The following is a 27,576-nucleotide window of genomic DNA, read 5'->3' on the forward strand; positions in this document are numbered from 1 at the left end:
AGAGGGATAATAAGCAGGGGAAGGCTGGATAGGATAAGAGGGATAATAAGCAGGGGAAGGCTGGATAGGATAAGAGGGATAATAAGCAGGGGAAGGCTGGATAGGATAAGAGAGATAATAAGCAGGGGAAGGCTGGATAGGATAAGAGGGATAATAAGTGAAGGGGATTACACAAAAGAGAAAACTGTAGAAGCATTTTCCCAAATGCTTTGAAATATAGAGCAAGGATAGTTCTCTATGGCTGCTGGCATGTACTCTTCAAGGCATTCCCAGCACCATGGGGAGAAAAATCATATATAAGTAGAGATGTGTGCTGACCCCCGTGTTTTGGTTTTGGATCTGGATATCTCCTGGTTTTGGATTTGGATTCGTTTTGCCAAAACCTCACCTCCGTGTTTTGTTTTTCGGTTTTGGTTTTGGACCTGTATTTTTTCTTAAAAAAAAAATCATAAAAACAGCTAAAATCACATAAAATGGGCCTTTTTTGTTCCTACGGTATTATTAACCTCAATAACATTTATTTCCACTCGTTTCCAGTCAATTTTGAGCACCTCACAGCTCACAATATTTATTTTTTTCATCTAGTTAAAGGCAAAAAGGTTGCATCCAGCTAGCTGGCTCAAAACTGAGTGATAAATATAGTTGAGAACTGTGCAAAGATGATGGTTGGGATAACCCTTGAGCATTAAAGAATTGATAGTTGATAATTGATACAATCACTTGCTGAAATTAGAATTGATAGTTGATAGTTGGTGCAGCCACTGGCTGAAGTAAGAATAGTTGATACTAATTAATTGGTGCAGCCACTGGCTGAAGAATTGATAGTTGATAGTTGGCACAGCCACTGTCTGAAGTAAGAAGAGTTGATACTTGATAAATTGGCGCAGCCACTGGCTGAAGAATTGACAGTTGGCGCAGCCACTGGCTGAAGTAAGAATAGTTGATACTAATTAATTGGTGCAGCCACTGGCTGAAGAATTGATAGTTGATAGTTGGCACAGCCACTGGCTGAAGTAATAAGAGTTGATACTTGATAATTGGTGCAGCCTTGGTCTGAAGAATTGACAGTTGGCGCAGCCACTGGCTGAAGTAAGAAGAGTTTAATTGGTGCAGCCACTGGCTAAAGAATTGATTATTGGTGCAGCCACTCACTGAAGAATTGATAGTTAATTGTTGATGCAGCCTCCAGGCTGAGTAGTAGTGGAATACAGAGCTATGATTAGGAAGGAACCAACCCTGCAACAGCCTTGAGGCCTGGAACTCTTGGCAAGTTGCCGGCATTACAGCCTTGAGGGCTGGTGAGGAGTGACGACAGGTGGTCTTTGGGCCGTGAAGCAGGATGCAGCCTTTGGGCCGTGTAAAAGCCTTAAGGGCTGAGAACCCTTGGCTGAATGTCACTGTTGTTCGACTTGTGCCGTTTGGTTGACACAACAAGCAGCAATTGGTTCAGAATTTTCTTTAAAAAAAAATGAAAGGGGCATGCAGGAGATGCTGTCTGTGGCCATTACAAGTTCTGGACATTCATAAACCATAACATTAAAAATGTCAGGCAGCAATGCCCTAACCAGCACATAATGGAAAGGATAAAGGTGCAAGATGGAATTTTCCTTGGACATTCACAGTTTAACAAACCAATCACTTCAGCAACAGGGACTGCCACTTGTGGCTGAAATGATTGGTTTGTTTGGACCCCCACAAAACAAGCTGCCAATGCACAGTGGACATTGGTGTCAATGATCCCATACACAAACTGGCTTTACAATACATTAGATTAGATGTTGTCATCATCATCCCCATCAGTGTGTGCATCCTCCTCTTCTTCACACAATATGAATTCATCCCCGGTGGAATTCACCATTACAGACGTTTTTATGAACATCATCTTTTCCACATTTTGGGGAAGCAACCTCCTACGATGATCACGGCTGCGCTGAAAACTCTTTCAGAGTACACACTGGAGGGTGGGCATCTTAAGTACAGCAAAGCCAGTTTGTGTAAGGGACTCTAAATTGCCTCTTTTTCCTGCCAGTAGTGAAACAGACTGTCTGACATGCCTATTTGGATGCTATCCCTAAAATAGTCATCCACCATTCTCTGAATGGGAACTGTATCAGACAAAGTCATGGTAGACATGTCACTCATTGTAGGCAGTTCTTTCAGACCGAACCAGATGTCATTAGATTTTGCTGACTGATCTGCATCACCACCAGCCGTGGGTCTCTTAGAAAAATGCAGTTTTTTCCTGGCAGCTGTAGAAACTGAAGGATGAGATGCTACCGTGTCACGTTCTGCTTGAGCTGACAATTTTTTCACCACCAGCTCTTTGCATCTTTTCAGATTTATGTCTGTCGGAAAGAAAGACACAAGGTATGACTTAAACCTAGGATCAAGTATGGTCACCAAAATATAGTGATCTGATTTCAAGAGATCGTTGAGCCTTGGATCCTTTCAAAGCAAATGAAGGGCTTGATCTACAAGTCTGACATACTTGGTGGAATCACTCAGTTTCAGCTTCTCCTTCAGTTTCTCCAGCTGCTTTTGCAAAAGTCTGATTAGGGAAATGACCTAACTCAAGCTGGCAGTGTCTGAACTAACTTCATGCGTGGCAAGTTCAAAGGTTTTGAGAACCTTGCACAACATGGAAATTATTCTCCACTGCGCTTGACTAAGGTGCATTCCCACTCCTTTCCCTATGTCATAGGCCATAGTGTAGCCTTGGATGGCCTTTTTCTGCTCCTCCATCCGCTGAAGCATATAGAGGGTATAATTCCACCTAATTACTACCTCTTGCTTCAGCTGGTGACAGGGCAAATTCAACAGTTTTTGCTGGTGTTGCAATCTTCGACATGCAGTTGCTGAATGTCGAAAATGTCCAGAAATCTTTTGAGCCTCTGAGAGCATCTCCTGCTCAAATTCATTGTGTAAGCAAAATATGGGATGTGTTCAAATTCGCCCACATGTAATGCTCGCACAATATTGCTGGCATTGTCAGAAATCACAAATCCTGAGGAGAGTCCAAGTGGGGTAAGCCATTTTGCAATGATTTCCCTAAGTTTCTCTAAGAGGTTCTCAGCGGTATGCCTCTTACTGAAATCAGTGATGAGATGGCACTTGTTAGCTGCTGCTGCTGTTTGCACTGTTGGAGGCAATACACCTACCCAGTGGGCTGGCACAGTCATGTAAGTTTGCCCTGTCCCACTTGTCCATAATTGTGGACAGTGGGCACAACAACATTTTGGGGGACATTAATAAGGTTTTTTTTAATGTCCTTGTAGATATTTGGAATTGCTATTCTAGAGAAGTGGAATTTAGAAGGGACATGGTAGCGGGGACACACGCCCTCCATTAACTGTGTAAAACCCACTGCATTAATGGCGGATACTGGACGCACATCTAATGCCAGCATAGCTGTTATGGCGTCAATAATCCGCTGTGCAACTGGATGTTTGCTGTCATACTTTTTTGCCAAATCAAAGGATTGTGTGACAGTCAATTGTTTGGTTGAACTTCTTGAACTACTAAAAGTAGTCTTTTTCCTGGTCCCCTTCTGGTATGAAGATCCATTCATAGCAACAGCAGAAGCAGCAGGCGTAACACTCAAGGATCCTTCTGAGGAACAACGGATAGGAGATGAGTCAGTCCTTATGATATTGGATGCAGGACTACTTCCAATCACGAATGAGGATCATGATGATGATGCAGGTGTCAGTGGTGGATACTGCAGGCGCTTGGATCCAGATAGAAGGGAGCAGCTTGGTGACACTGGACTGATTGTTGTTTGTTTTTATGTCCCCAAAGTTTCGATACCCTTTCCAATTTGATGAATGCTCTGCAAGTGACGTAGCAGGGAAGAGGTTCCAAGATAGCTAAGGTCCTTACTTCTACTCATGGTTACAAATGGCTTGGCAAAGGTTGTACGGATTTGGCTGGAATGATTCCACACATGAGATGTGGATTTTTTGGTCCTTTGCCCAGGCATGCAAACAATGGGATTTTTCCCACCATGGGCAACAAGTGTTGTCTGATTGTGATTTACAGTTTTTGCACAAACATCCTCGGCATCAACATCCTCATCATCCTTGTTGTTGTTATTTCCAACTACATAAATATCCTCCTCATCCTCCTCGTGCAATTCCACAGTAGCATCCTCGATTTCTACATCAGCATGTTGACTTGTGCTGCTTATCCCCACATTTGCAGAGGGCACACAAATGGTGGAAGTATGATCCTCTTCAAGTACAGTATTAGAACATGGAACCATGGACACACTTGGACTCTCCTTGAGGATCTGTGACTTTTCGGACACAATTTAATTTTTTTATACCTCTTCTACAAGCAGAAGGGCTTAAATCATCACAACTAGAACCACCAGTCATAAATAAAGGCCGAGGCCTTATCCTTTCCTTGCCACTTTGTGTAGTGAATGGCATATTTCCATTTTTTTGTTTCTCTAAAGCTGATTTAGCTTTAGATTTTTTTTGCTTTAACAGGGTAAAAGTTGATTTTTTTAGCCTGACCTTTTGGCATGGCTTAAGCCCTGGTACATTGGCCTTCATAGATGGCATTGGCCTTGGTGGCCTTGCATTGTCGTCATGACTTCTGCTTGCAGATACAAGACTGGTATCCTGCTGTCCAGTCATGTGACTGTCCTCCATACTCACTGCGGTCTTACAGCAGTGTCAGCAAGCAATTATAGTGCAGCTAATTTGGGGCTAACGCACACAACCACACACATGCCATGTTCCCAGTAACATCTGCTAAAAAACTCAAAGAGGTCACATGTGCCATCTTCCCAGATATCACTGAGAAGATAGGGCCACAGGGGAAGATGCTGATACGTAGGAGAGCAATCGCACTGATTGCGCCCCCACCCTGGATCTACCCTTGGCTGAGGGGTATAACCCCCCCCATGTAGAACTTCATGGTGCCGCACATACTATTTTATTCATATATTTTTAGGGACATGGTCACATCTGATTAGGTCACGTCTCTACAGTACCCAGGCCCGGTGCTGCTCTCTACAGCTTTGGAGGGACCAGGGCAGCAGATTCATTTTCACAGATTCATTTTCGCAGATTCATCAAACCACCCTATGTAAAAATATAAAACTTATTTTAATGTAATACATTGTATTTAAGCGTCTCAGCTTTTGGGGGGAAATTAGTTGTGCAAACTGCAAAGCTCCTTGTAATGCTTAGTGATGTGCATTCCGAGAAATTTTATTTTAGCAGACAGACATTTAAAATTTAATTTCAACATGAGGCATGTTTTTGCTGTGCTGAGGTGTGTATTATTATTATATAGCTGTTGTCAGAAACAAATGCCAATGATCGTAGAATAGAGCCAGAACCTCCGCTCTAAAATTTCTTGCACAGGGTGCTAGCAAGAGATTAATCTCTTAGGCCCAGTTTATGAGTGTCAGGCATCAGTGGAAAACTACACAGCTGTGTCCCATAGCAAATTAAAGAGGGAGGTGGTAGTGTGGCCTGGCAGTTGACTGGATAGCACATGCACTGCTGGAGCTCCATCCTGGGCTTTCATATAGTATTCTGAAGACCCCTCCTTGACTCCCCCACCTTCTGTGTGCCAGTCCACGCCAGGTGGTAAGGTCCGTGGAGCCAAAAGATACCTCTTAAATCACTGTGGGTTGCAGCCTACTAACCCAATTTGGACATGACCCATCAGGGTCACTACATCGTGCCAGAAGACTGGAGCTGACTTTCCTCTTCTCCCTCCATCTACCTACTCCCCATTAATCTGCTCTGCCTCATTGGTTGCTTTAGTGACCTGTGGAGTGTGCCGCTTACCATTTGATCTGGCATCTGTCTGGGGCGTCTCCTCCCATGATTGGTGTGCTAGGGGTCTGACTGCTGATTCCTCCTCCTGCTAGGACATTATGCTGCGGATGGTCAGTGCTCCTCCAAAGTGACCTTCTGTTACCACCACCTAGGACCAGGAGAAAGCTCCTACACTCACCATGTGTGTTCGTGGTGAGTCTCTGGGGCCAGGTAGTGCTCCTTCATATTACATGCTGGTAATATCACTCTGGTCCCTGACCATATTTTCTCCCCCTATATAAGGCAGTTTAATCATACTGTTGGGCTACCTTATACTCTTTGCCCCAATTGATTCTAGTATTTCACTACTAGAGTGGACAAATCATATATTGTATATTATATTTTGATTCTATCTACATCTTATTCTCCACTGCTTGTGCTGGGGTTCAGCCTAGGAAACCCTGTAGGGTCATTCTTGGGGTTGCAACCTTGGGGTTGTGGACAACCTTTGTAATAGCTCCTGATTTATTCCTGTTTATGCTGCATGCTCAAATGTAATTATATCTTTACCTATCGAATTTTGCTGCCATGATCTCTTGAGTGGGCGAGACTCCTTTGATCGCCCCAAGATACTGTACGCTAATATGCTCTAACGCTGTCCAAGATTATGGCTGCTTAGGCCAACTTATCTGGGGAATATGACCAGTGGTGTGGTATTAACTCCTGACTACACCTACAGTCTACACCTCAATATGATTGCTCAGTTATCTCTCTGGGCTGGTGGCATTGATATTATCATTGTTTCCTATGGGCAAGAACAAAAAGGACTCCTCAAAGATGGACACTCCCAAACTGCTTCTCTTCATTCTGATCTATATAATTTTCTGTGGACTTCCATGGCATCTTCAACTGCTATGGAGGCCTTATCTCAACCTTCCTCACCAGGTACACCTCCTTCACTGTGTCCTTCCTAAACAGGAGATTCTACAAGCACTGCCCTAATGGAGACCACTAACCTCTCAGCCATAATGCAGCTCCTTAAATCCTTACCAACTAAAGAAGAACTTTCATCCAAACAGGATTTTGAGCTGCTTGAAGTTATACTCCAAGAGACAGTCCGTATAGAAGTAGCGGTCTTCCAAGCTGATATCTCTCAACTGACGACCAGGCTGGTGACTCCAGAGGAGGGCAGGGAGGCCATGGTTGAGGATTTCCAAAACCTACGGAACACTGTTCATGCTTAAGCTAAAGGTTTGCTTCTTCTGAAACATAAAGTAAATGACTTAGATAACAGAGGGCACCGAAACAACCTTCGCATTAGTGGTATCCATGAAGATATTCTGACGCAAGGCTTGATAGACACATTGACCAAGATTTTCAATTAAATATTTGGCAGCGATCCTTAATCATTTATTACCTTTGACAGGGCACATAGAGCTCTAAAACTACATTGGGTCTCCACTGATAAACCGAGGGACGTCAACTGCAGGTTATACTATTATATCCAAAAGGAGGAGATCCTGCAGAAAATGTGTAAGGAGTGGACTTTAATGGCCATCATGTCCAGAACTTTCAGGCACACCATTCAGCAACGACACTTACTACAACCACTAACTGAAGCTTTACGTTCTAATAACAGAAAATATGAATAGCTTTTCTTTTCTTTTATTTTGGCCTTCAATCGTCACAGAGTGGCAAGTCTTCTAATTTTTCAGGACCCATCTGACCTTGATATTTTCTGCTCCATTCTGGACTTAACTGCACCTGTGCTGCCAGATTGGGCTGAAGCCTATATCGTTCCTCAAATGACTCTCAGGGTGGGCATTTCAACTGGTGAGTTCCAGACGGCAACACAAGCAGAGGTAGCTATGTCTGATGATACTTGAGGTGTACTCTGATGCGGGTTCAAAGCTTTCTGATATATTTATTTGTTTAACTCATAGATTTTGTATGAAAAATGTTGCTATTTATAGACGATCCATATCATATAATATTTTCTTTTGCCCCTTGGCAACCTTATTCTGGAAGGTCCTAGCCTAACTTTAAATTGAGTCATCGTATTGAATATTATATATTTTATACTGATATTTTTATTGATAACTGCTGTTATGATTATTAGTTTGTTTCGGTCATTTATTATTTAGCACTGATACATGCTTCTTGTCTTACACTTAATGATGTTTATATTTCTGTGATGTTATGTTCTGGAAGGTCCTAGCCTAACTTTAAATTGAGTCATCGTATTGAATATTATATATTTTATACTGATATTTTTATTGATAACTGCTGTTATGATTATTAGTTTGTTTCGGTCATTTATTATTTAGCACTGATACATGCTTCTTGTCTTACACTTAATGATGTTTATATTTCTGTGATGTTATGTTAAGCAATGTTTGTTATCTATTGCATGTTACTGTCACTGGCGCTGATTCCCCAGTGCCCCTATACGGCTGATGTTTTTCCTAATAGTGGGAAAACTTTTCTTTCCATGATTATTAGGAGCATTATTTAAATTGTTGGTTTTCTACTCATTTTATTTTCTAACTTTTATAATGTATGCTGTATTTTTCTCTTCTCTCCATTTTCTTCCTCCTTTGGCTCATCTCTGTTCATTGTTTCTCTAGTTATCGTAATTTCTGGCCATTCGTCATATCTAAAATGTCCCTTTTGAAATATCTTAATAGTGCAGCCAAGACTGTCCACCTCCCCCTGACTTGGATTGGTTCCACAGGATTGAACTGTATCGTTCAGTGGATGATATTATACTGTCCTCTTCTGATCAGTCTAAGTACTACCTGAAGTTATGGTTTATTGGTTGGAATTCTGCGAGTCTGCTCACTACAAATTCCTGATGGAAGCCTTATAATTCTAATTTCCACACTCCCTTGCTCACCTGACATCTGTCTTTTGGTCATTAAGCTCCTTCTCCTTGTCCTTGTCCTTGTCCTTCTCCTTCTCCTTGTCCTTCTCCTTCTCCTCTTTCACTCTCCTCTTTCACTCTCCTCTTTCAGTCTCCCTCTCCTCTTTCAGTCTCCCTCTCCTCTTTCACTCTCCCTCTCCTCTTTCACTCTCCCTCTCCTCTTTCACTCTCCCTCTCCTCTTTCACTCTCCCTCTCCTCTTCCACTCTCCCTCTCCTCTTCCACTCTGACAATATATTTTTGGGGGGCTTTTTTAAGCCACATATATTTTGCCCACCAAGCTTTGTTTATTGTTATGGATATTATGACATGCTATTGTGCATATTTGTAAATCAAAACCTTAAATAAACTAAAAAAGAGGGGGGTGAGTTCAGGCATTAGCGTAAGGAAAGCCATACTGGAGAGTGCAACTGCTATGACCCACCCTCACCTCCGAGCCCTATGACAGAGGTAGTTTCATCATAATCGACAATGCTTCTGCATAAATGGGCATCTCCAATTACCATACGCGCATGCAGGGGGGGGGTTCTGAGTACCCAGAAACCTCCCCTGCCCACTGATCAGTGGCATAGTGCCGTCGGACCAGTGGCGCAATGGGGGCGCTGACGGCTGTGGTCCAGGTCACTGGTTTCAGTAAGTGTAGTTCGGACTGCAATGAGTGTGGTCCGCACTACACAGTAACAAACACACCGTGGCCGGCGCCGGGTAGTGCACTTGTACTACCCGGCGGTGGTGTGTTTATTTTAGCAGCCAATGAGAGTCAGACAGACTCTCATTGGCTACTGCATTCATGGAGGGAGCCGGGCTGGAGCTCACTCATGAGCTCCACCTTCTGGCTTCGGCAGTGGTTGATGGGAGAGATGTCATGACGTCTCCCCTATAATGCAGAGGGAGAGGACAGAGGGACGGATGGTAGCAGGTGCAGGAGCGGGGATTCAGGTAAGTATATTGTCTGTGTCTTGTGTTATATATGTAAGGGCCACTGTATAAAGGGCACTGCATAGGGCGGACCACTACTGGGGGCACTTTATAAGGGGCACTGCATACGGGGGACCACTACTAGGCGCACTGCATAGGACAGACCACTACTGGGCGCACTGTATAAGGGGCACTACTGGGAGCACTGCATAGGGGGGATCACTACTGGGAGCACTACTGTGGGCACTGTAAAAGGGGTACTGCATAGGGGGGATAACTACTGGGGGCACTGTATAAGGGGCACTACTGGGGGCACTGTATAAGGGGCACTACTGGGGGGGAGGGGGGTCTTTAATAAATCATGTTTTTTAGTAATAGAGGTGTGTGTGTGTCTGTCTTTGTGTGTCTGTGTCAGTCAGTGTGTGTACCCCGTCATAGCTATGTGGTATATTTTACTGTAGTGGTCCTAAATCCTGTGTAAGCTGTATCTATCTATCTATCTATCTATCTATCTATCTATCTATCTATCTACTGTATATATATATTTGTGGCTAGATGTTTTTTTCATTGGTTCGGCAACCAAGGATTTGGACCCCCCCCTTTCAAAATCATGCATTTGCCACTGAATTACTGCCACTCTCTTTTGAATCCACTCACCCGTCTTTCCTTCTAAATACTTTTAGGGTGTTTTATTGATAAACTCCTAAATGTATTATAGCATCTGTACTATATACTAGTATTAGATTTTTTAACTTTGTAGTTTTCTAGTTGTTTTTTTTATGGCAATCTGTGTTCAACCGACATCTATAAATATACAGGAAAAAGTGCATATTATTAAACTCTAAGGGGTAAATTTACTAAAGTGAGAGTTTTTAGAAGTGAGTTTTAAAAGTGATGTTGGCCATAGCAACCAATCAGATTCTAGCTATTATCTTCTAAAAGGTGCTAGTTAAATGTTAAGTAGAATCTGATTGGTTGCTATGGGCAACATCACTTTTAAAACTCACTTCTAAAAACTCTCACTTTAGTAAATTTACCCCTAAGTGTCTTTCTTAAACATTTGAAATATTGGGTGTCATGTACAATGGACAGGAGGTATATTGGAGGTTGGTGCTGTTTAAAATAAATCTAAAATGTGCCATGTAACAAAGAATACACACAGAGCACACCATTTAAGCTTACAGCGCACTCTTGTGGAAGATCATGCCATTGCATACATAGCACAGATTTGATTAGATAACATGACAAATATTGGGCTTTATCTACTAAAGAGTAAAACATCTCAATACTCTGCATCTGTATCTACTGTGATAGTACTAAAATATAATGCAAGAATTACATACTATACCTGGCGATTTGGATTTTATTTAAACTTTATATCAATGTGCCCATTAGTAGCATCACTGTATTATAGCATACTGTATCACATACTAAGGGGTAAATTTACTCAGAATCGAGACAGGTCGAGATGACCATCTCGGGTGATTTATTAATTTTTTTCCTGCTTGCAAATTTACTAAAAGTAAAGTCGGGTGCGTTAGAGAGAGATTTCTCTCATCTCACTCGTAAAACTTGGGTGAGATAGCAATCTCAAATCAAATCACCATCGGGCCAAATCGGAACTACTTTTCACAAAAAAGATACATCTCTCAAATTTACCAAGAATCGGGATGACAAGCTCGGGTGAGATAGGAGCAAACTCTCTGTCAAAATCACTTTTCACACTCTCAACCCCTTGAGCTGCGAGATGGTCAGAAACATACAGAAATCATTGTGATTTGTGTATGTTTCTTTCTGTAAATGGTTAATATAGGATTAATTTGAAAAAAAATTATGTGAGGGGTCCCCCAAAAACACTAACCAGCCCCGGACTTGGCAACTAGTCCTGGTTCTTAACATTACAGGGAACAAAGGGCCTGATTCAGAGCCGGACGCAATTAGCGCTCGCTCGTCCAGAAAATAGGGGTGGCTATTCAAATGAACCGTTCGCTGTTTGCAGTCTGTTCACGCCTCTAGGTCTGAACGAGCGTACAAAACTTGCGGTCGTTTTTTAGGAAACTACGCCCCCTGGCCGCTCGCATCCTATGTCATGTCCGCTATTTATTAGATTAATCGAGTACATCGAACAGGATATGAACTGCTCGCTATTCTTGTGGTTGGTTTTTGCTACCACAATTTTGCGAGCAGTTCTGGCTATAAAATAACCCAGTGACGTGGTCAATGACGCTGCTGTTTTAAATATGCACACCCATAAAACGCCCGTTTTGACCTTTAAGCACGCCTGCGATCGGATCTCCACTCCCCGTTTTCAAGCACCTTCCCCTGTTACCACCCACATACGCCTCTTTCTGTCACTCAAATTAGCAGGCATTCGCTATTTTGCGAGCACATGAATTTCGGCCGCACTGACTGGTTCGCGCATGCGTATAACGATCCGTACGCATGCGCAGTTGGGCAAACATCGCTCAGAGCGAACGAGCTGCCGCTTACGAGTGGCTCTGAATCAGGCCCAAAATGTGTAGAGTTCCACTGTAAATTAAGAACCAGCACCAGGGACAGAGCTGGTTTTAAATATACAGAGAAAATTTTTTACGTGAGGTATCCCGTATATTTTAGACCAGCCCTTGACCCTTTCTAATGGGGGACTGATGCCACAGCCAGGGGTGCCCTTTCACCGGGCCCCCCAGCCGCAGCATCAGCCCTGACCGTTAGTCAGTCCAGGCCAGGGATCCCTATGGAGTTGGGGACCCCCCCCAATAAATGGGTCACCCTCTCCAGGGCACCCCTGGCCTAGGCTAATAACCCAGGGCTATCCCCGCCACCCCTGGGCGGTGGGTGGTGGGTTGATAGTGTTAGGTGTAGTGTAAAAATTTGAATTTTCATCATTGTCTTTACAGTGGAACTACAGGTCCCAGCAAGCCTCCCCCGCATGCTGGTACTTGGAGAACCACAAGTACCAGCATGCGGGGCATTAAGGGCCCACTGGTACCGGTAGTTCACCTGTAAAGAAATGGTTAATAAAACACACAACACACCGTGAAAATAAAGTTTTATTACATGCATACATGCAGACACACACATACTTACCTGCTGCAAGATGTTCACGTCCTCTTCTCAACGTAAAGTATCTGTTCAAAATACCTGAAAAAAAAACCCAATACTCATCCTTTTGTCCCTCGATGTTCTCTGCAGTAATCCTTTTAGGTGGCCGGACACTCTGTAACAACATGTATCCACATGGTGTTACAGGATCGCGAATGACTTCATTGTCCCGGCCGCCAGCCAATCAGCGGCAGCTTAACATTAGCGGCCGCTCATTGGCTGGGACCCACGTGGACTTAGCCAATGAGTGGCTCCTCCACCCCTGGCTGTAGCATCAGCCCCCTGGTAGAAAGGGTCCAGGACTGGTTTTAAATATACGTGGAACCTCACGTCATTTTTTTTCTACGTATATTTAAAACCAGCACTGTCCCTGCTGCCTGATGCTGGTTCTTAAATTTACAGTGGAACCCTACACATTTTTGACCCTGTAAATTAAGAATCAGGACTGTCTGGCAAGTCCGAGGCTGATTAGTCTTTCGGGGGCGGGGGTGGGGGGGGGGTTGAGGACGTCACGTTTAACCCTTTTTTACAAGTCTTAACACACAAGCAGCCAACACATATCTCACTGATATGTGCAGGCTGCTAGCTCGGGATAGATTTGCAGATAGAAAACACTGCAATCTCAGGTGAGTATTCTCCTGCAAAACGAGATACTCGGGAGAGATATCTCGTTCTGCTTCACCATCGGCCAACTCATTTAGCCTTGGTAAATTTGGTAAAGAAAAAGGGATTAAATCACCCAAATCTTGGCAAATTCCAGTGAGATTAATCTCCTTGAAAATCGGGACCATCTTGATTCTTAGTAAACTTACCCCTAAGAGAGAACTTTTTGTCTTGTGTTATAGAAACTGTAATATACAAAACGCTATCAGAAAGCCCCAACTCTCAAGCATTCCAGATAATATAGCTCGTACTTATAGAGCAAAATCAAAGGTCAAGGTGCACTTCAGGATACATTTGAAGATTGAGAGAAATATATGACTGACAAAGTTGCTAAAGTGAAACTAAAGCTAAACACTAGGTAGACCCGCCGACCTGTCTGACGATTGGTAAGTGTTTACACACTTACCAATCGTCTGCCCGATGTGCCGGGCTTGACAGCTCAACTGAGTGGGCATTTAAATTTAAATTGCCCACCCAGTTGAGCTGTCAATCCTGAGTTGGCCCTAACCAATTTGGTACCCTAGGCAAGTTTTTGGCTGGTGCCCCTAGCAGATAATCCCATCACCAATCATAATGTTGCATTCAATATGAAAATTTACACCAATTTGCAATGGGTTCCTTAGTATTTCCTTAGAAACGCAACCAATTTAATATAAATTAATTAATTTAATGGAGATTAACACTACTGTTCTCTCTTCACAGCACACCAGGCTCTCCCCTCACAGCACCCCTCTCCCCTTACTGCAAAGTCTCTTCACCCAGCACTCCTCTCTTCTCGCTGCAATGTCCCCTTCACCCAGCACCCCTCTCTCAGCACAGCACCCATCACAACACCCCTCTCTGCACAGCACCCCTCTCCCAGCACAGCAACCATCACCTCTCATCCAGCACCTCTCCCCTCACTGCACAGCACCCCTCATCCAGAACCTCTCTCCCAGCTCTCTCCCAGTACGGCACCCTTCACCCAGCACCCATCCCCCCTCTCTCAGCAATGCACCCCTCATTAGTTTTCTCTAACACAACACTATGGACCTGATTTAAAGGTGGATGCAATGCAGATGTTTGCGCAGTTGAGTGATTATTTACAACTGTGCATGTTTGAAAAGCCCTGAAAAGTTCTATGGCGCATGCATTCCCGTAAATGTACGCAGAAACCCGCTGTGGTGCATGGAGTCACTGGGATTAGAACTGGCAAGGCAAAACCATGGGCGTTCCTGGGCATTGACTAAGAGGGGGCCTGAGGTGAACACAAATAATAGGGTGTCTCATGAGCGTGTTATGGGAGTGTCATGGACGCGTTGGTGAATGCTGCTATTTTTCCAAACACAGAAACGCAGCCACAGAGACTATATTAATACAAAATTCATATTGAGACACTGCGCCTAACATAGGCTGGTGCAAGGGTTGATGGTGTGCTGATGGTGGAGTGTTCAGAACCACCAGCAGAGATGTACTGTCCATGGTCATTGACAGTGGGCATCCCAGGGCTTGCACAGTGTGGCGCACGCTAGTACACAAGGGGAAGGCTAAAACTAGATTTTGCATATTATCACTGCTGCGACTCCACATTAAGCAACAGCCATGACTGCATTAGTATCCAACTCCGTGGAGAAAAAAATACAGATCACATCAGGATCAAAACTGAACTGTAAAGTATGGTCTAGGGACCATCATGGTTTGGGGCTGCTTTGTTAGGCAATGTACCACTTGCTCTCTTTGACAGAAAAATACATTTTAAAGTTTATCAATACACTTTGCAGGAGAATGTAAGGCATGTCTGACAAGTGATGGGTGATGCAATAGAACAACGACCCATAACACAGACATAAATCATCAACTGAATGGCTTCAGTTAAAGAAACTGAGCTTTCTGGAGTGACCCAGTTGGAGTCCTGACCTCATCCTGATTGAGATGCTGTAGTACAGTGGCAGAACACCTGGAGGCAATAGAAGCATTTGCCTCTGGGTGACAGCTGTCAGGGGGAACAGATAAATCCTTCTATAACCGCTGCCTGTGCCCTGCTGATCACTGCAGCGGCACATGCAGTGGGTATAGCTGGATCTATCTGTGGAGTCCGAGCAGCCACTGTTGCTTGATGGCGGCTGCCTGGTACGATAAAGTTTTCTTTCTTTATTGTGATACGGCACATGTGACATCACACGCACCGCACCGCTGACAGAGGAGCAGCCACCCAGAAATCAAGGTAAGTGTGTGAGATGCAGGGGACTGGCTGGAGAGACAGAAGGACACTGGGGAGACAGAAGAGCGTTGGTGAGATAGAAAGGTGCTGGTTGGGGAGACAGAAGGGTCTGACTGGAGAGACAGAAGAGGGCTGGCTGGGGAGACAGAAGTGGGCTGGCTGGAGAGATTTTACACCGCTGCTTCCATTGTTCCAGACCCTGCACCATTACTCTTAGAGAGGAGAGTCACAGACTGGTGTTGGTATTTATTCACACATACAGATGTAACAGTTTGAGTTGGGATACCTGCCACTTACCTGAATAATAACTAAATAGTCTGATCAAAAGAGGGACGCTGCAACACAGATTTCCAAGTTTATTAGATGTATAGCTGTAAGGGATAAACCAGTGTGGTAACCCTAGCGATTGTGGAACGCACTGGAACGCTAGCGGGGAGAGCCGTAGCATGTGACGCCAATTTAGTAAGCTTCCAGTTATACTCGATTTACAGAGCTGTTCTGGCATTGAGCTGTGATGTTGATAGGCAACTATTGGAATGCAAGCGGGAAGTGCAGTGATACGCACTCCAAGGTATAGTCACAGAAAGTGCGATGTTGTGCACTTCTGGTGCCGGTGCTGTGTTTGTATGCGGAGGATGTTTCAGTACCGCAGTGTTTGAGTAGAAGCTATGGCAGTGCATTGTGTGCAGCTCTGTCAAGGCTGCAGTTTATATGTAAGAACTGTGAATGATCTCAGCACCAAACAAGAAATGTACCCTAGAAACAGTAGTTATTAAATTATCTAAAACCTGCGTATGGTATGTGATAACTCTCAAATGCACTCCCCAATAGTTGTGGATGTCAGCTCAATAAATAAAATGACAGTAGTGGTAATCTGCTGTAAGGGGTAAATTTACTAAGATTCGTGTTGGTCCCGTTTTTCAATTTGGATAGGATCGATCAAAAACGTACGTTTTTTCCACTTAAAAAATCGGGACTTTACCAAGCTCCCGGTTTTGACAGGATCGCTTTGTTTGATGGCGTATTTGATCAATCCTGTCCATGTAGAAGGCCCGAGTTTCCTGCCCGACTTTCTCTCCAGAACAAGCAGTCTGCACATATCAGTGAAATATGGCAGGCTGCTTGTTTGTTTTTTATTTTAAGGGTTAATTTTTTTGGAAAAGATTGACATGGGGTCGCCCCCCAAAAGCCTAACCAGCCCCGGACTGGTCAGCCAGTCCTGGTTCCTAAAATTATGGGGAATAAAAAGAGTAGGGTTCCACCATAATTTAAGAAGCAGCATCTGGCTGCAGGGCTCCACGTCAATTTTTTCCAAAAAATGAACCCTAAAAACACACTATTTATTATTAAACATACATAAATCACACTGATTTGTGTATGTTAGATGGCAACTCACAGCTCAGGAGGTGGTGTATTTGAAACTTCTATTGACTCCTCGATTTGGCTGTAAAAACGGGCGAATATAGCAAAACGAATAATGGTAAATTCCTGATTTAGGCTGAAATTAATGAAAAGTACTTCCGATTTGAGCCGATGGTGAATTAATTTCTAGTGAAAAAAACGGCCGAATTTACGGCATTAAAGGTGCCTACACACTTGGCGATGTGCTCATGATCCGACATTTCTCCTTGAACTCTCCCCAGCAGTCGTGGGCACGATTTGGTGGTAAAAACTGTCCAATGTGAGAAACGATCTATCATGCCTCCTAACTATTCCAGTGCATCGTGACTGAGATTGTCAGATCTGCCCTACAGCACGGCAGATCTGAAGATGCGATATACGACCTGCGGGGACACGCATCGTGATCGTGAGTGGACACTCACGATTTGGGCATATTTTACACGATTTGTCGTCACGATGCGCTGGATTCAGGCAAATTCTGTAAAATATCGCTAAGTGTGTAGACACATTAACTCCCCCGATTTCAACACCAAAAGTTGAACAAATCACCCGACTTTAATGATAGTAAATTCCCGATTTGCAAAAAAAGTGATATTTCACCCAAGATAGCAATCTCGGATCAACACGAATCTTAGTAAATTTACCCCTAATAGTTTAAAATGTGAACAGTGAAATTGATATAAAGCAACGTAAAGTGTTTATGAGGCAAATATAAATAATGTAAAAAAGATCAAGTTTGTGTAGACAAAATAGAAAAGTGCAAAAGTGCATAAAGTGCCAATCAACATGTGCCAACATGTGCCAATAACTAAGTGCTATCATTCGAGGGAGTTTTCACCATACAGCTACAGCACGTACAGTAATATATCTACACAGCAGTAAAACACAGTACAAGGATATATACTAAAACAGAGACAGGTGTAACAGGTGAAATGTGTTTACTTTATTTACTTTGACAATTAATCGCACGTTTTTTTCTAGGTATATCACATGACTACATCAATCCCATGTTTAATTTTTATAAGAGTCTTGGAGAGTTAAAGATGATGGAAGAAGAATATGCTCTTCTGATCGCAGTGGTGATTCTTACACCAGGTATGTTACTAACAAACTGAAATAAAATGCATCTTTGTATAGACATGTATGCAGTGGCAGCTCTTACCTTTCAAATGGAGGGTGGCTCCAGCCAAGGTTGGGTCTGGCAGAAGACTTCTCTTCATCCTCAGTCTGAAAGGAGACTCCTTTGTGCACGCGCAAAATGTAATTTGCAATAAATTTCTGTACTTCAGCAACAGATTCAATTTACAGCTCTTCTATATCATGCAAGAGAACATATGGTGGTGCCATAGATATTTATGTGACCTGTGTAGTCTCTCTCCCCTAATCACTAAGAGCCTGATTCAGAGACGAATGCAAAGGCGATTACGCATGTAACTGAGTGATTGTTTGCCATCGTGCATGTTGCCCCCATTTGGCACCAGTTCTATTCAGAAAACCTGATTCAGTAATTGCTTCACAACATTCTGCTCCAGTGCTATCTGCGAAACCTGCTCTGATATTACTTCACAGCAATCTGCCTTTGAACATTCTACACTCTACTGCAGCTGTCTACTAGTCTGCATCTGTTCTCTCAACCCATCTCCATCATCAGTCTTCTGATGCTGGTAAACCAGCATGAGGTATTGTATAGTCAGGCCATCTAGTTTTGTCTACTCTCCAACACCTACTGTATAGCTAGTCCTAGGGGTCCCAACCCAAATCAACAAAATCCCAGTGGCGTGACACTTCCTGATCCCTGCACGTGTTTTGTCACATGTGCTGGAGCGGAGGTGCGGCCCAGAGTGCCTCTGTGTCCTGCTATGACCCTGGTTCATCATCATGCTCTCAGCTCTTCACCAGTATCTTCAGTAAGCAGCTTTACAGATAACAAGCTATTGGGTGTTGCCATTTGATTCCTGCGGCCAGCACTCAGGGCTTCATTCAGAGGCGGCCGTACGGTCTACGACCGCACGGCCGCCTTGATGTTTGTCCAGTGCGCATGCGCACGAGGGAGCCGGCTCCTTCGTGCGCATGCGTGAGACCCGCTATGACCGACAGCGCCGGTCGTAGCGGGTCTCTTTCCAAAGGGGGCGAGCTGTCGATGTTGATGGACAGCTCGCCCCGTTTGGAAGGCGGGCCGGGGGGGTGGCAGCCCAAATGGAGGCGTTCCCATGGGAACGCCTGCCGTTTGGGGGAGGCCCCACTGACATCACTAGTGATGTCAGCGGAGAGCTTCCGGCTCTGACAGAGCCAAAAGCTCTCCGGGGCTTACGACAAGTGAGACCCTACCCTAGGGTCTCGTCGTAAGCCCCGATGGTTGCGATGGTCTATAGCCATCGCGACCATCACCCTAGCGGTCGTTAGAGCTGTGGGTGTAAACCCACAGCCTAACGACCGAAACAGAGGCAGCCGGTCAGGATGCAAGCGGCCGCCCAGTTTCTGACCGACCGCTTGCATCCTCTGACCGCCTCTGAATGAGGGCCTCAGTGTGGAGGAGCCACAGTGAAAATAAAGCCACTTTGTTAGTATGCTTGGACCACCACCTTTAAAGAACTGCATTAACCCCTCTGTAATAATAACCAGGACTGTAACTAGGGTAGTGCAACCTGTGCCATGACATAGGGCACCACAAGGCAGGGGGCGCTGTTTGGGCCTGTCAATTTTCTGTTTATTATCATTCTCACTTGTAGCTTCCTCTTCTTTTATCCCCAGCATCTCCTGGCCTCCCCTATCTCTTCCCCATGAGGCCATGGCTCTTTTTCAGGTCTTATGTCCCTATTTGAAAAATAGGTAGGGGGCACCAATGCTCTTTCTGACACAGGGCACCAAAAAGTCTAGTTACGGCTCTGATAATAACATAACAGTTGCTATAATTAATTTGATCAGGAGACACTTTATGGAATTAAAAAAGAATGGTGTTTTAAGATTAAATGGACAGGAAGGATATGAGCAGTGATTCCCAACCTCGGTTATCAAGGCACACTAACAGTCCTGGTTTTAGTGATATTCATGCTTAAGCACGGATGGTTAAATCAAAATAACTGAGGTATTAATTAAGTCACCTGTGATCAACTATGGCTATCCTTAAAACTTGGATCGTTAGTGTGGCATGAAGACCGTGGTTGGGAACCCCTGAGTTAGAGGGTAGTTCCTATGTTGACATCCAGAATGTCGACAATGTAATTATGATTGGTTCAGAATGTCAACAGGTTCATAATGTTGACACTCAAAATGTAGACTTTATGCATGTTAACATGATGACCAGATCAGCGTTAGGCTGCCGTTAGGGTTAGATTGTGGTTAGGGTTATAGTAAAATAATATTATCAACATTCTCACTGTTCACATGATTAATGTCAACATGCTGAATTTTCCACATTATGTCCAATGTTGACATTGTGATCTGTTGATATCCAGAATGTCGACATTCAGACCATGTCGAAATTATGAATGTCAACATTCTAACCGCCAGCATTGTATACCACGGAATCGGTATGAGATGCCGGCAGCTGATTAGCCGCCGGTTCAAATACTGACAGTGGAAGCCTGAACGCTGAAGATCCCAACTAGGGCTGGTAAGTAGCCTAACTCTCCCCCCTCCCACCCCTAACCTCCCCGGGGTGGGGGCCTAACCCTAGCCTCCCCCGTAGGTGCCTAACCCTAACCCCCCCTTCCTGTAGCCTAACCCTCCCTGGGGGGTGCATAACCCTAAGTCCCCCCGGGGGTGTCTAATCCTAACCCCCACATCCCCGGCTATGCACGCATACTTACCGCCTTCCGGACGATCAGGCTTCCAACGGTCGGGATGCCGACGTCGGTATCCTGACGTCCATCGGGCTATCGACATCTGCATTATGTCGGGCAGCGGGATTCCAGTGTCGGTGTTTCGACTGCCGGCATCCCGTCTGCTGGCATAGCAACTGCATCCCTATACCACACCTCAGAGTTAGAGAATGCATTGTATAATCGGCTCCCATCCAATGGTGTTCCACCATCCTCTGCCCACAATGCTCCAACGTTTTAGTTTGTGAAGCGTCTCCTGGATGATCTTGATTACTATAGCAAATGGCTTATTAATATGTGGGTTGTCCTATCCTGTTATGCATGCTGTTTCATTAAATGTCATGTTATAGTATACATTTTAATTAAGAAAAAAAAGACACCTGTGACAGGATGGGCGTACTATGCTACCCTGCTCGGTATACGTGTAATATGCCGACGGACGGGATCCCGGGTGTCAATATACTGACGCCGGAATCCCGACGCCCGGCAAATTGCCAATGACGTTATCCAGAAGAGGATCGGGATCCCGACCTCCACCATCCCGAAGGTAAGAAGACAGGTAAGTATTATACTTTGCCCGGGGATGGAAGGGTTAAGTTTAGGCACCCCTGGGGGAGATTAGGGTTAGGCTGCGGGGAGGCGGGGGTTAGGCACCATTGCTGGGGTGGTTAGGCTCAGGCACCCCCCGGGGAGGGTTAGGTTTAGGCTGCGGATAGGCACCACCTGGGGGAGGTTTGGGTAAGGCACCCCCTGGGGAGGTTAGGGTTAGGCATCATCAAGGGAGGATTAGGGGGGAGAGGGGGAGGGTTAGGGTACTTACCGCCCCTGTCAGAATCCTGTTTGATCGGGCTTCCGGCATCGGTATTTGAACTGACGGCTATTTAGCTGCTGGGATATCATACCGAATCCCCCTGCTCACCACAATTTTTTGGGTTATGTTGGTTTTCAGCTCCTTGTCACCACTGACAACTAGTAACGTTCCTTTTTAGTTAACTCATTCATTCACTGTGTGTAAACTGCACACTAAGGTTACCTTCACCACTTGTGGAAAGGTAATCGCTGCCACCTCCCTTACAGGCACCTGGAACCACTTATATTTTGTAATCAGGCAATACGTAGCAGTTGTAGCACAACTTTGCTGGTTGTTGTGGCTGAAACCATCCTGACCACTTGCTGAGGATCAGGACTATGGGCTAGCTGGCAGAACGCTGTTTTCTATGAGAACCACTCATACCCTCTGCATCACAGGGCATGGAACCACAGATGGCTCTACTGCTGCCTGCGAGTACATGCCCCTTGGGGCAAGAAATCTCTTAAATATAAAATAAAACAATAACTAACTTTATGGTTATTTATTTTATTTTTTTCAAACATCTTGAGTCTCAATAAGCTCCTGGAATTTGACATACAAATTTGGGAATGTTATTATTGCTATTTTACATAAGACATCTTTTATGATAGGGTAAGTGTCCCTTTGACATTCAAAAATTACTCAATGAAAAAGAAAAGTAAATCTAATTCTTTGTATAATAATAATTATTATAATAATCATAATAATATTAACAACCACTAGAGTTTAGGAAAGGAAAACAAAGAGGTAAAAATGGAAAGTGACTTATAACAAATGAAACTGTCCCTATGCTGTATCCATTTTACATTTCATCTCGTCACCATTCACTGCAGATCGACAGTACATCAAAGACAAGGAATCTGTGGAGAAACTTCAGGAGTCTTTTCTGCACATATTGGAAAAACTGTGCAAACAACACCACCCTAACAACCCACAGCACTTTGCCCGGCTCTTGGGGCGTCTGACTGAACTGAGGACATTTAGCCATAACCATACAGACATGGTGATGTCATGGAGAGTCAGCAACCACAAATTTACCCCTCTCCTGTGTGAAATCTGGGATGTTCAGTAATGAAAAGACCAACCATATAAAAACTGCAAGCTCATCTGGATTTATTATATTATACAGTTCTTTAAAATAGGCCCGATTTATGATTTCATGCAATGTAAATATTTCAAAGTTTAAAGAAAGAATAATAATAATAGCTGTTGTATCTATGTATGTGTAAATATTATGTAAATGTTTTTGCAGAAACTTTTATAACCCACCTAAAACAATGTAATTTACACAATGACGCTCTGGCAATCTGTGAAAGTGTCTACTAACGTACTTTGAATTCATGTATGTATATATATATATATATATATATATATATATATAGAATACAGTTCTGTTTGGAGCATCTTACCTGGGACATGAGCTATTGTTGGTGGCTCAGAAAGGTATGCGGGGTCTATTTATTAAGGTCACCCTAATTAACATTATCGTTGCTAATCGTAGACGTTACATAATATATATCAGTTATGCGATGCCATGGTAGCGCATCTAATAGGGATCTATCCTGGCAATGGCTTTCTGCCATTGAAAGCTCCTTCACCACTTGACTGTCGCAGTGATGAAGGTGATGTTTGTTTGCGCCGGGCACTGTACAGCTGCCAGAGAGGGATCCAAAGATCAGCAGACACATTTGATGCAATTTGCCTGTGTGAGCACCTGTGGAACAATTGCAGATTAAGTTATTGAGTTTATTGTTTGTGTAAGCTTTCTAATACCCCTTTCAGACTTAAACCCGGGTTTTTGCGCGTGAATGTGCATCGACCCGGGTCTGGCGTAAGTCTGAAAGGTGCAACCCGGGTTGACATTCCCGGGTCCGTGACTCTGCTAGGTAGCAGGATTTTTCCTGGGACTTGCAACCCGGGTAGACGGCCCGGCTCGCATTTGAAAGGTGTGACCCGGGTCTTTTAGACTCTGGTCACGCCTTAAACAAACTGATTGGCCAGGGACAGTGATGCTTGGCAATGAGATCATCTCCAAGCACCCACTGAATTCCGAAAGACCCGGGTCATTGCAAGACCCAGGTCCGGTGTGAAGGGTTGACGACCCAGGAATAACTTGGGTCACCTCCCTTAGTGTTAAAGGGGTATCCCGGCTTCAACCCATGGTCAGTGTCTCGGGTCTGAGTCGGGTTGAAGCCGGGATTTTATGTCTGAAAGCGGTATTAGATGCAATACAGTAGATCTCACATGCAGTATGTGGGCTCTTCTTTACAAGAGTTATTGAGGGGAAAATAAAAACTCAACAAAAGACCTAAAGACACTATAAGATAATACAAAGCGTAATGGACATTTTAGATAAACATGCTCAAAGGGAGATGGCTGGTTCATAAATATACTAATATAAGAGTTGGAACATGGAATAGAAATAGTATATCTAAAATATCAGTAGCCTCAATGTTTACTCAGTAGTAGTAAGCACTTGTAATTAAAATGAGCATTAAAAAACAAACAAAGGTTTTTTTTTTTAGGAATGTAAACATACCAGCCAACATTTTCAGTTGAAAGATTGAGACATACCTTGCCTACCTTATTGACCTTTGCTTAAGCTTCTAGGCCAAGCGCCAACCACCTTTTCCTCAATACCAATTGGTCATTCACTTGCTCTGCAGGTAGCACCGCTGTAACACATTACATATTTATTATTAGCAGAAGAGTAGTACAAACAGGGCAGATAAAATTCACATAAGCTATAGCATTATACAATAGAGTAACAAAAGCAAATTACATGAAATGAAGTAAACATGCAAGCAGGGTAACATAATATACAGATGAGTCTATACTCTATACCATACAAAATGTGACTGCTAATGGGTACGGTGTAGGGAATAAAACCAGCACAGAGAGAAGAGCCATTCAATTAGTGAGACAATGGAGTCTGAGCTTTCCTTTCTTGGGATTTCATGGGTTCCCAAGATGTCTACTGTATTGTACTCCAAATCCTACTGTATGAGGTATATTTTGTGAAATTATTCAATACTAGCTGGGATACCCAGCGTTGCAAGGGTTGAAGACTGGACCCTGAAGTACACCTGCAGCCTTCATATTTTTACTTTGTCCTTGCTTATAACCTGGATAACTATTAGGAGTGAATGACAGTGCAGGCAGGCGTATACTCACACTGTTTGGAATGGGGTATATCAGGAGCAGACTGACTTACAGAATATAAATTAGTATAGCTTCCAAAATCACTTGAGTGTCAGAAATCACTGCTGAACAGAGGGGGTGATTCAGCTGCGGATGGATATGTTATCGCAGCTGCAATAGCTGTACCATTGTAATGACGCCATCACTGCCTATCCATGCCTGCTGCTGCCTAAACTCTAATTAGCTGGCAGCCCGGCCCCAAATCCACACCTGCAAGCTGCTGATGGTACACAAGGGGAAGCGGCACTACTGTGTGGTATGTTATAAGGGTCATTACTGTGTGGCATATTGTGTAAGGGGTACTACTATTATGTGAAATAATGTGTTATATGGGGAACTACTACTATGTGGCATAATCTGCAAAGGGTATTACTGTGTGGTATAATATGTTAGGGGCATTACTGTGTAGTATAATGTATAAGGGGCACTACTACTGTGTGGCATAATGTGCATAAAGGGTACTACTGTGTGGGGCTGTGTGGGGCAAATGTATGTTTTTTACCTCTGGGGGGGCCCTTTGAATATCTTGCTATGTGGCTCCCAAAGTTCAAGTTACGCCCTTGCATGCACACACAGAGGGCTGTCTAATATATATGGTCATTTTAAAAAGGACTAGCTGTGGATTTAATATGAACTTGCATGAGTCATAAAGTTTGACACATAAAGTTTGACAGGTTTTTGGCAGACTACCAGTTTCCACTGGGCCTAGCCCCGGAACCTGTGTCATGTAGGAGCGTCCCCATTGTTAGGAATTGTGTGACAATGTGTGGCCCTGCTGAAGTTGAAAGCTAGACAAAAACCTAATCCTGGTCAAACTACACCACCCTGCCAAATTTGGTGGAGCTAGGTCCAAAACTCTGGCTGTGCATAAAGGACAAACAGACAGACACGCTTTCTCGCTTATTATATAGATATATTACTTTCAATATTAATAATAATAAACTGTACAGGTATTGGGTGAAGTTGCAATTTTTTCAGATTACCTGGAAACATAAATACAGACTCTAGCGTATGAAAATTATATAAATTATACTACTGCATTTGGGAAGAGATCGTTGGCTAATACTAACTTTGTGAAGCCTGTTGTGATGATATGTAACATAATTAATTTAAACATGTTTGCAAATGAAACATCTGATAATGGTACTTGTGATAATAAGTGGAAAATAAAATGTTTTTGGTTTTAATGGTATTACAAATTAAGCAAATCGGCATGCGCCCGGTATCTATTCTCCCTGTCGGCAGCGCTTGAGGGCTGCCCGGCATGTCCGTAAGTGCCGGGCATGCCCCCAAGAGTGACGAAAAGGGGACGCGTCTTATAGACACGCCCCCTTTTCAATGGCCACACCCCCTTTTCGGAGCTAGAGTGAACACTACAATCCATATGTGACGTTTACTTCTGTGAGGGTACAAAATGATGGGAGTACATGCACTGTCACAGATTGTTTAAAGATGTAGCAATATGGTGCAGCCAAGACGTGTACACGTGTGCTGGTTAAAGTTATTTTGTATTACAACAGAACATATTTGGTACAAAGCCCATTGCTGATTTATTTATTGTTAGAGAGTAAGTATATGAGGGCCTAATTCAGCATTGCACGTAAGTGCAATGCTGAAAGCAGATTCCCGATTATCATGAATCTGAGCATGCGCAGGATGGGTCCTGTGCAGAACGAGTCCTGCGTGATCACATGCAAAGCAGCAACAGACCATCAGTAAATGACAGTCTGCTGCTATTTGTGAGTGGGTAGGGGGGAAGACGGCCTCCGTTTCCCAAAACGAGGTGTATCGTAGCCATTGCGGGATTGTGAAGAGGCCAGGATCTCTGTCGGCAGGCAGAGATTTCCTGGCCTCTTTTGGGCATCAGCGATGGCCAGCTTGCGTGACCCCATGGTCACTCAACTGGCCAAGGGACACGCAAATGATCCTATTCTGCGTCCAAAGACGCAGCTCAGATCAAAAATGCATGCAAGAGCGTTACCATATTAAAGCTATAGCGGCTGCATTAACTAATGTGTCAGAGGCTGAATCACCACCCGATTTTAGTAATCTACTGAAAGACAATATCACATATTATTCAAAACTATAATCAAAAGATGTATTGCAAAGATGTATACAGTATGTTTTTGTGTATAAGTACTTTGTATAACGTTTCAAAAGATAAAATGTGTTTTGTAAATTTCACTATATTTGTATTTTTTTCTATTGTTATTAATAGTAATAATTAGAAATATTTCATAGTAATGTCATCTGTTACCTGAACGCTAGAACTTGTGATACTAGGTTTTTCTGTGCTGATCCTGAACTCTGATGCTCCGTACAAATGTATCTTATATGAATGTGAAAGGTAATGACGTGTAACAGAATGGGGTGACGAGGTTCCTCAAGCTCAGATCACTGGTAATTCATGAACAATCTAAACCCAACTATGGGCCTGATTCAGAGCCGTCGCTATTTGCGCTCGCTCGTCCAGAAAATAGGGGTGGCTATTCAAATGAACCGTTCGCTGTTCGCGGTCTGTTCACGCCTCTAGGTCTGAACGAGCGAACAAAACTTGTGGTCGTTTTTTGGGAAACGACGCCCCCTGGCCGCTCGCATCCTACGTCATGTCCGCTATTTATTAGATTAATCGAGTACATCGAACAGGGTATGAGCTGCTCGCTATTCTTGTGGTTGGTTTTTGCTACCACAATTTTGCGAGCAGTTCTGGCTAAAAAAAAA

The 27,576-nt window shown here is 43.7% G+C and overlaps 1 protein-coding gene and 1 long non-coding RNA gene across 2 annotated transcripts in view; one reads left to right on the forward strand and one right to left on the reverse strand.

The window, feature by feature from the left end:
* The window catches only part of NR1H4 (nuclear receptor subfamily 1 group H member 4), a 78,264-nt gene extending 55,265 nt beyond the window's left edge, over positions 1–22,999 (forward strand). The window contains exons 8-9 of the mRNA XM_088465513.1: positions 17,965–18,078; positions 22,488–22,999. Coding sequence (XP_088321639.1) covers positions 17,965–18,078; positions 22,488–22,726 — 353 coding nt within the window. The 3' untranslated portion in view covers positions 22,727–22,999. The remainder of the gene's footprint in view (positions 1–17,964; positions 18,079–22,487) is intronic.
* Positions 23,000–23,007: 8 nt separating this feature from the next.
* Positions 23,008–27,576, reverse strand: part of LOC148435873 (uncharacterized) — a 32,379-nt gene continuing 27,810 nt past the window's right edge. The window contains exons 2-3 of the long non-coding RNA XR_015876520.1: positions 24,229–24,329; positions 23,008–23,368 (exon numbers count right to left, since the gene is read on the reverse strand). This is a non-coding gene — a long non-coding RNA (uncharacterized LOC148435873). The remainder of the gene's footprint in view (positions 23,369–24,228; positions 24,330–27,576) is intronic.

This window comes from Taudactylus pleione, unplaced genomic scaffold (genome assembly GCF_031769625.1).
Source record: "Taudactylus pleione unplaced genomic scaffold, aTauple2 ptg001990l, whole genome shotgun sequence".
Lineage (NCBI taxonomy): Eukaryota > Metazoa > Chordata > Amphibia > Anura > Myobatrachidae > Taudactylus > Taudactylus pleione.